This window comes from Cucurbita moschata, unplaced genomic scaffold, assembly GCF_002738365.1.
Source record: "Cucurbita moschata cultivar Rifu unplaced genomic scaffold, Cmos_1.0 Cmo_Scf00007, whole genome shotgun sequence".
Taxonomy (NCBI): Eukaryota; Viridiplantae; Streptophyta; class Magnoliopsida; order Cucurbitales; family Cucurbitaceae; genus Cucurbita; species Cucurbita moschata.
This window is the reverse complement of record NW_019268523.1, coordinates 3,430,049-3,439,250: the sequence shown is the minus strand read 5'-3', so window position 1 is coordinate 3,439,250 and position 9,202 is coordinate 3,430,049. Positions and strand designations below refer to the sequence as shown.

At 39.1% G+C, this 9,202-nt stretch overlaps 3 protein-coding genes across 3 annotated transcripts; all 3 read right to left on the bottom strand.

The window, feature by feature from the left end:
- Positions 1–255: 255 nt before the first annotated feature.
- On the bottom strand, positions 256–2,224 carry LOC111444676. Its single transcript, XM_023082662.1, has 3 exons — positions 1,072–2,224; positions 755–983; positions 256–685 (listed from the first exon to the last, which is right to left on the bottom strand). Exons 1-3 carry the CDS (start codon positions 1,935–1,937, stop codon positions 521–523), a joined length of 1,260 nt encoding a protein of 419 aa, XP_022938430.1. The 5' UTR covers positions 1,938–2,224; the 3' UTR covers positions 256–520.
- Positions 2,225–3,088: 864 nt separating this feature from the next.
- LOC111444761 (nodulation-signaling pathway 2 protein) lies at positions 3,089–4,791 on the bottom strand. The gene has a single exon (XM_023082792.1). It carries the CDS (start codon positions 4,587–4,589, stop codon positions 3,159–3,161), a length of 1,431 nt encoding a protein of 476 aa, XP_022938560.1. The 5' UTR covers positions 4,590–4,791; the 3' UTR covers positions 3,089–3,158.
- A 1,222-nt stretch (positions 4,792–6,013) lies between these two features.
- On the bottom strand, positions 6,014–6,575 carry LOC111445356 (ethylene-responsive transcription factor ERF014-like). The gene has a single exon (XM_023083691.1). The coding sequence runs from the start codon at positions 6,548–6,550 to the stop codon at positions 6,014–6,016; it is 537 nt and encodes a 178-aa protein (XP_022939459.1). The 5' UTR covers positions 6,551–6,575.
- Between the last annotated feature and the right edge of the window lie 2,627 nt (positions 6,576–9,202).

Genomic DNA, 9,202 nt, shown 5'->3' with positions numbered 1-9,202 from the left:
ATGTAGTAATGCCGTATAAAACTCTATAATCTTAAATGCCTTTTCGGCAATCATAAGTCGCTTAGTCATCATGACTTTTATCTTTCCCTCTAATCACCCATAAACAATATCCATTTACGAAACAGGCACCACTACAATTCGTCGAGCAAATTAGTCAACTTCAAACTAGATTTGTTGTGTTAAAAGTGTGTTACGACTTGTGGCCGCCTACCCAGTAAGGCAGAGATAACTAAGTTACATATGGAATATGTAGACGACAATAACATGTCCTAGAAGGAGATAACATGTGAAGCGAACGACCCACTAAGAGTCATGTATCTACCACTACATTCCCGAACCGCTGTAACCGAGACAAAAGAAAGACGAAACTTGCATTGACCGATATACAAGGGTTGTCTGTACATGTTGTTTAAGAAACTAAACAAAAAAGCTTCCCTCAACCTCTGAAGGGCTTTCAGCTCACCAGGGTGGTTGTTTCCTCCCACAAAGCAGCTCAAAATCACTCAAAACTTTACACTTTTTAAGCGCTCATATCACAAAACCTCCCTTTCATTCTATTTTGAACAGCTTTCACAGCAGCCACTCTAGCACCATTGGCAGCTCTGTTTGCTGCTACCACTGCCTTGTTCACCTCCTCCTCCACCAGCCCGATCTCGATCGCCTTCTCCGCCGTCTTCCTTGCAGCCTAATGTGGTATCAAGGTTAGTAGACTAAATCAGTATAAGAATTGGTGACAGAACAAACTCACTCTTACCTGAACTGCCCCAAGGACTAAGTCAGTAAGAGGAGGAAGAGGGTGCTTGAGACAGCCACCATCCCATTCCCCGCATCGACTCTCGACGTTTCGGAACGTATACATACCGAACCCTTGCTTCCGACCTTCGTGCCACGACCCTTCATAACAATGCCCATTGCCAAAGTGATACACACCAAATCCATGGATTTTGTCCCCAAAATACTCCCCTGCATATCTATCTCCATTCCTGCATACAAACGCATACATATCTCATAAACATTGAATTAAACAGCCACCACAGATCATATGATACACAAGACAACACAAAGATCCACCTAAAATGGTAACAGCCAAGGCCATGCTTGGCGCCATACTTGAACTCCCCCACATAGCAGCTACCATCAGAGCAGGTTTGAATCCCAACCCCATGGCTCTGTCCCTTAAACCATTCCCCTGCATAAGAATCGCCTGTGTAGAACCTATAAACCCCAAATCCATGCCGCAAGCCCTGCCGGTACTGCCCCCTGTATCGGCTCCCTCTCGCCCAGCTCTCAATTCCATACCCATCGTATCGGCCGTCGATCCAATCGCCTTCATATCTTCCATTGGCGAAGTAATTATAAACCCCACTTCCATTGCACTTCCCTTTATGAAACTCGCCCTCGTAGAAATCCCCATTGCTGTAAAACTCGACCCCTTCTCTGATAATTTGCCGCTTCTTCTTGGCTTCTAAATTGGAATTCGGAGTACCAATGAACCACTTCACCGGCTTCGCATTGGTACTCGAAAACCCAAACCGCCGAGCATTTTCGTTGCGTAACTGTTTCAAAATCGAAACCGTCTGATGGATTAAACCCTTGTTTCTGTTGGCGAAGAACAGTAAAATCGCAACGAAAACCAACGACAGTAGAAGATTCTCTGACGTCGCTATCTCTTTCTGTTCCTTCCGCGCATAAACGAAGAAACAGAACCAAGAAATGGAGAAGAGACTGAAAGAAGCAAAGCACGCCGACCAATTCCTCCCCAACGATCGGCTCCGGCGAAGCATCTTGTTTTTCCGATTCCGGTCTTCATTTTCAGATTCGATTTCATCCTCCTCGGTAACTGAAGACAAACTCTGAATCGATCGAACGGTGGGGGATGAGCGAAGGAGAGAAGATTGCGTTCTCGTAAGTATCGCCGGATTTTTCTGGCCGTCCATCGGAGAAACCAAAAAAACCCAAAAACAATAGGAATCTCCCGAAAATTTCACTCCCCAGTGTTAAACGGATCTTTCCACCTTTTCCCGTTCGGTAAGCTCTGTATCTCGAAATTCTTCCAATAAGAAAGGCATATTCAGAGGCCGCCGTCAATAAAATCTCCGGCGAAGGCGCACGATACGCAGAGAATTAGAAGAATGGCGCAAGTTAGCAAAAAAACTCGGAGAAGGTTTATCGTAATTCAGAGGAGAGAAAAAGAACGTGTTTCTAGAGAGAGAAGGATTGGGAGCGGGTTTAGATGGATTTTATTGTAGGAACGAAAGGGAGGGAGTGAGTGAGATTTAATTACAACCGTCTGATGGGAATCTAACGGAGCTGAATTTTAAAAGAATATTGACCGTTGGATGGAGAGCTATTGTTGCCGGGAAGATATGGTCGTCGGATCAAGATTCGGTTTTCTTTTTCACTTTACTGTGACAGGTGTGGCACGTGCTACCACAGTCTTAACAAAATTAAAAACTCAGTTCAAAAGAGGAAATTATCCCATGCAGAAAGTACCACTTTTGACCGTCAGCCCAAATTCATCACAATTTTTTACGTCCCCCAATCACCGTTCGTATCTAATCTGACTTGTGGGACCACATTTTGAATGGCTCTGATTGGCGTGTCGTGGGACCCAGAGACAGGGAAAATTAAGGTTTTTTTTTTTTCAAATTTCATGAACAAGTCTAAATGCCTGTGTCCGTGTTTGTAGGTCGTGGTAGAAATATTTTCTATTTAGTTTTGTTCTTTTTAGGAACATAATTATGATTTTTTTTTATTATATGAATGATTATATAAACATAATTATGGGTTACATTATATGAATGATTTTTTAAAAATAATTTAAAAAATAACTCGATAACCTAATCCGATTCCAATTGGATTGGATAGGGTTATGAATTTTTTCCAGATGATTCCGATCACTAACTTAATAAACTAAATTTTAAGTTAGTCTAAAGATTTTTCAACCCAATTTGTGTTCCCTCTGTTAAAAATTTTCATTTAATTTAAACTAATTATAAATTATTTAAAAACACAATTATTTTATAAATTGATTAACGAACAATTAATTATTTAGATTGGGGTGTTCTTCTTGTTTGCAATTTTTTTTAAAATTAAAAATACTCTGATACAATCCAACAGGCGGGAAACAAGAACCGCCGCCGTGAACGGAAGCGTGTCTACTCGGAATCGGAGGAAGAAGATGAAGAAGATAAAGAAGAGGAAGCCCAAATGGAAACCGATAACAAACGCTTGGATTTCCATCCCAAAACGAGCTTATTGCTGCCCAATTCCTCAACTCTGTACCCATCATTGAACAAATCCACCAACAGTCTCGCTTGGCAGTGATTCGCAAAGCTAATCGCCGCCGCCTTCAATCCCATCTTCTCCAATCTCTCTCCCCACAAACAATTCTCCTCCGCAGCCGTTGCCGCCCTCTGCGGCTGTTCGATTCGTCTCAGAGTAGCCGAGATTCTCGGGCCGAGGAATACTTTTTCCACCAATCCTCTTGCTCTGTTTTTCATCGGAATTCCTGCTTCGAGTGAGTCATAAATCGCTGAGTAACGCTCTAATGAATCGAGGAATTGGACCTTGTAATCGCCGTCGATGGTGGGTCCATGTTCGATTTCCTCTTCGACTAAAGTAACCAGTCTTGGATTTAAGGTCTTGGCGCCGGCGAGAAAAGAGGCGATGGATTCCGGCGAAGTGTTACTGAAATGAGGGAGATGAAGCACACAATTCACCACCAGTGCTTCACCTCTCACTAATTTCAATCCGGACGGACGAAAACTCTCGTCGGAGTCCAATTTACATTGATGAAATGAAAAGGGTTGACCAATGGAAGCTGCAAACGCCACCAATCGCCGCCCTGTCTCCTGAACCGTCCCAATCCATCTCCGGCTGCTGGGTCCTCTGGAAATGGCGGTGATTCTCAGATGTGGGGCCGGCGGGCTATCCTTCCTCGACACAAGAGCCTGCATCAACGACGCCCATTGGATCCCTTCCATTATATTGTAATCCACGATGTGGACTCTTCTATCATCCGCCACTGCCTCCAAAATCGCCTGATTTGCTGTGAAATGCCCGAATTTCACATAAGGGGACATCTCCTGAAGCAATTGAAACGCCGCCAGAACGTCCGTCGGACTATGATCATCACGGTGGAGATGATGGGGTTTATTCGGACCGCCGCCGGACACGGCCGCGCAATCGAGCAAATCCTGGAAGGCTTGGGCATAATACGCGGTGATGCGTTCGAGGTTAGTCCCATGGGATGTTGAAACCAATTCATTGAGTCGAATCAATATCACCTGAGCCAATTCACGGCTCTTGTGGTCGCCGAACATGGCGTCGGCAACCGCCATGAGGAGGTGATAAAGCCTTAAGCTTCTAAATTCCTCCTCCTCTTCCTCCCGACCCTCCGCTGGATTGGACGGAGAGTTGCAGTTAGTACCGCCGTCAATCTCAACTACCTGCGGCGAATATGGCAGAGCGTCGATGGACATGATCGAGTCAAAGAGATCGTGAAAGTCGTCATTGGAGTTGTTGGTGGAGGTGCTGTAATCGGAGACGGCGACGCCGTTAAAAGCGTTGTCGACGGCCATTGCCATGGGTTAGTGAACTAAAAAAACACTAATTAGGGGAAGGAAAACGTCAATAATTAGGGAGAATTAAGCAAAATAATGATGATTAATTAATTAATTATTTAAGACATTAATTAACATTGTTTAGGCGGCGTTGTTCTTGTTTGTTTTTGTTTATGTCCTTACCTTTGATTAAAGACATTGATAGGGAAATGTATGATTAAATTGGGGTCCCATAAAAATTTAAAATAATAGTAATAATAAAAAAAAAACTTACTAATTTCGACCATTTTATTTAAATAATATCCACCACGTAATTAAGTTAATTCTTTTTTGAAAAAAAAAATCAAAATTTGATTAAATTGTCCTAAAATTTAAAAATATTTAACTTTTGTTTTAATTTATATTTTAGTTAGTAATATAATATATATTATATTTAATTAAATTTTATTATATCGATTTATTTAAATAGATTATACCTCTAATAAAAGTTAATTAATATTTATTTAAATTTATTTGGTATTGAACGAATCGAATAATTCCACGTATTAGCGACTTTTGGTCGGTCTTTATTAGCCCATACTGCAATCGCATTGGTGGTCCTGTAAAATGCAAAGCCCAAACTAGAAGGCCCATTAAGAAATAGGCCCAGAACGTACGATGGGAGTCAAAGTGGGCCACAGTCATCCAAATCCAGATTAGGCCCATTTGGTATATGGGCTTACTCAATTCTTAGGTCCTTAATTTGCCACATCATTTTAAACAAATAAAAATAAAATAATAATTTATACCTAAAATATGTGTTAATTAATTATCGAGAAGAGATTTATTTAAAAAAAGACTAAAATAATTCTAAAAAAATGAATTATTTGGGTTTTGAATTAAAAAATATTTATGATGATTGTGAAGTGAACTTTGAAACAAAAATGAGAGAGAATAAGGAATAGGGTAGATTCAATGTAATAGGGGACACAACAAATAAGCAAGAGTGGGACCCATTAGATTTTTTCTAAAGAATAAAATTAAAAAAAAAAAATCATACAAATTCTCGTGAAAGAGAAAGTGCGCTCGATAGGAAGAGGATTGTAACATGAAAGAAGCATAGAGGTCGACCTCTTTCAAATATACAACGTGAGTTCAGACAATGCAATGTATTTGGACTATTTGGACTCTCGTGTTGATCCAAATGAATCATATTTTCTATGAAAAGTAAATTTTTGTTTACTAGACATGTAACAACTGAAACCCACTGCTAGCTGATATTATCTGTTTTGGCTCGTTACGTTTTGCCGTCAGTTTCACGGTTTTAAAACAAGTCTACTAAGGAGAGATTTTTCATACCATTATAAAGAATGATTCGTTGTCCTCTACAACCGATATGAGATCTCACAAAATAAGAGGATAGTAAATTACAATAACAAAAAGAAAACATTTATTTAATTTATCGGGGTTCAATAGAAGTTCCATAAACGAATATCACTTTCTTCGTAAAAATCATCAACAATGGGTGGATCAAATAGAGTCCCATCCATCATTTGCTCAATGTACTTCGGGGTGACTATGTCATCAAAGTTAAACCACAATGGCTCCATCGTCATAATCGAATCGTTATTCGACGTCAATGGAACGGAGGAGGAGGAGGAAGAAGACAGTGGCGATAACGGGACATTGATAGATCCAGCCATATTCTCAACATATCGGTCGAAGAAGGCGGCATTGGCAGCGGCTTCGGCGGCGACTCTTTTGATGGACTTTGGAGACATGAAGGTGGCGGCGGAGCCTTGGAGGCACAATAGGGCGGCGTTGTAGGCTCTGGCGGCGGCCTCCGCCGTGGGATATGAACCTAACCATATTCTAGCCTTTTGATTTGGGGCTCTAATTTCAGAAACCCATGAGCCCCAGCTTCTCATTCTCACTCCCTTGTATTTATTTTTACTTGCTGAAGCTGTTGGCTGATGATGATCCTTACCTAATTCCTTCTTCACCATGTTGGTCGGATAAACAAAATGGCTTCTTTGTATGCTCTCTACAACCAAATCTTATTTATATAGAGCTACATTTTTGGGTTTATATATAATTATTACAAACTTAATATATATATATAGACAAAATAAAGAATAAATTAATGGGTATTCTGAACGATCGATAATTGATTTTATAAGCATTCTGGCATAACTGAATTAACCATGAATGTTTGTAGTTTTGATACCAAATGACATTGAACCACTCCCTTACTCCAATGACAACACTATACTATGGATGCTGGTTTCACCACTCCCCTACTCCAGTGACAGTAGATAGCTATGCTATGGATGCTGGTTTCACGCTCGTGACCAGATCTAAATGGACCAACACGATGGATTCAGCTTCTAACATGTTTTCTATGAAAAATTTCAAGAGGTCATCTAACAGAGAATTGCTCCAAATAGAGCACAGTTAATTTGATTGAGCCACCAAAAAGAAAAGTGAACCTTGTTAGTGTAATAATAACGTTCAATTCTTTTGAATCTTTTCTAGTAACTCTATCCTCAAGATCGCTTTTATTCGGATGTGGTCTTGATTCATTCATGTACTCCTCATTTACTTGGGTGTCGCAGATGCGGCTGATAGAGCGCCAAATTTTTAGACGTTACAATTTTTACCTAATTCAATAGTAATTGACATATATATATATATTCTTTAAAGTCAAGATTTGAATCTCCAATATTTTTACATAATTCAACGATAATTTATATATTTATTTGTTTGCGCATCAAGTTCACGAACACCTATTATCGACAGATTATGATGTTTTTGTTAATGGATAGAATCCACGTGCCCTTTTGTTTTATGAAATTGTAAGGAAATTTGATTCATGAAAGTAGATTGAATCAATCCCATCATGAATTTGAGCTCCAAGTTAAAATAATGTGACTTGTCTCTAGATGTTGGTAGAAACATACAAAAGCTTGTCTTTTTGTTTGTTACTCGTTTTTTTTTTTTTTTAACCCTAAAATTCATCTATAATTAACTTTTCATATGGATAGAATCGCCATTTTAGTAGTGATAATAAAAACTTTAAACATAAGTGTAATACTCCACGTCTAAGATCAAGATCAGAACTTAGAATTATAATATGAATTCTTGACATAAAACATTTCAAATGAAATCAAAGTGAGAGTCCTGCTGGTAAAATGTGGTTTCGGAGACGAACTACGATAAAAGTTGATGAACGTGTGACACATGAGTAAAGAAGAGATCCATGAATAAACTGAGGCAACATCTACCATTTGAGATAGTCGAATAAGATGAATTGTGAGCGGTGAGGTTTGCTAGAGTACAAAGGGTTGATGGTTGGCTAGATATCTGTTATGGAGAGCCCATGAGGCTGGTTTGAAGCTCTAAGTTGTAGCTAGTGCTGATTACTGTACTCGATTTGGGCCTAGCACAACATATGTGGCTGCCATTTTCATATGCTTTTCTTCCCATCTTCTTCTCATAATTAAAATATTTTTTAAACGAAATTACGGAAGAGCTCCTCCTCCTCCACGAGACGGAGGAACGAGGAATAAGAGAGAAGAAGATGATAGAAAGAAACGTCGAACCGAGAAGAAGAAAGAGTAGCGATGACGACGATAAATGACAGTGATATCCATGAATTAAGAGAGAACGTTGGGAATGTTGGGATATGGAGCATGATGCTTAGATCTAGTAGAGATATATTTGGAAGATATTTTGTAAACATGATATATATGATAGATATTTGGTAAAGATTTGACCGACATATATTTGCTAGATTATATCTCCGAGGTTTAAATATTTGGAAACTATATGTAGTAAATTCATATATATACCTAACGGTAGTGCTCTCAAATGTAGTTTTTTATTGTCTGTATTGTATCTTGTTGTACATAACTGAAGTTATCAGTAAAACCTTTAGCCAATATTCCTCCTTGTATTTTCTCTCTCTTGTTCTTTGGGTTCATCTTGATCGAGTGTGTGCGTTGTTGAGCAATCATAACAACTAGTATCAGAGCTAACAACTGGTATCAGAGCAAGGCAATTCACCCTGATTTGTGAAGATGAAAATTTCAAAGATTGGAATTGAAAAGTTTGATGGATCCAATTTCAGTTTTAGGAAGATGCAGATTGAGAATTATCTGTACCAAAAAGATCTTCACGAACCCCTGTTGGGGGTGAAGCCGGATACTATGACCACAAAGCAGTGGAAGCTCAAGGATTGTTAGGCCTTAGGGTTGATCCGTTTGACACCATCTAAAAACGTGACGTTCAATATTATCAAGAAGAAGACAACGTTAGATTTGTTGAAGGCGCCGTCGAATATGTACGAGAAACCGTCAGTTATGAATAATGTGTATTTGATACGGAGGCTGATTAATCTATAAATGTGGTGGATCTGTTGCTAGTCATTTAAACGAATTCAAGAAAAGGTCCGAAAGAAGATATAAGCAAAAGATTTGATGTTCAAATTTTTACTCCCGAACCCTAAAAATAGCTCTCGAAATTAAGAAGACGAAACTAAAATCGAAACTATGTCGGAAGGAAAGCAAAAGTGGTTCACAGCTTGAAAGATGTCACTTTTTTTTTTTTTTTTTTTTTTTTTTTTTTTTTTTTTTTTTTTTTTTTTTTTTTTTTTTTTT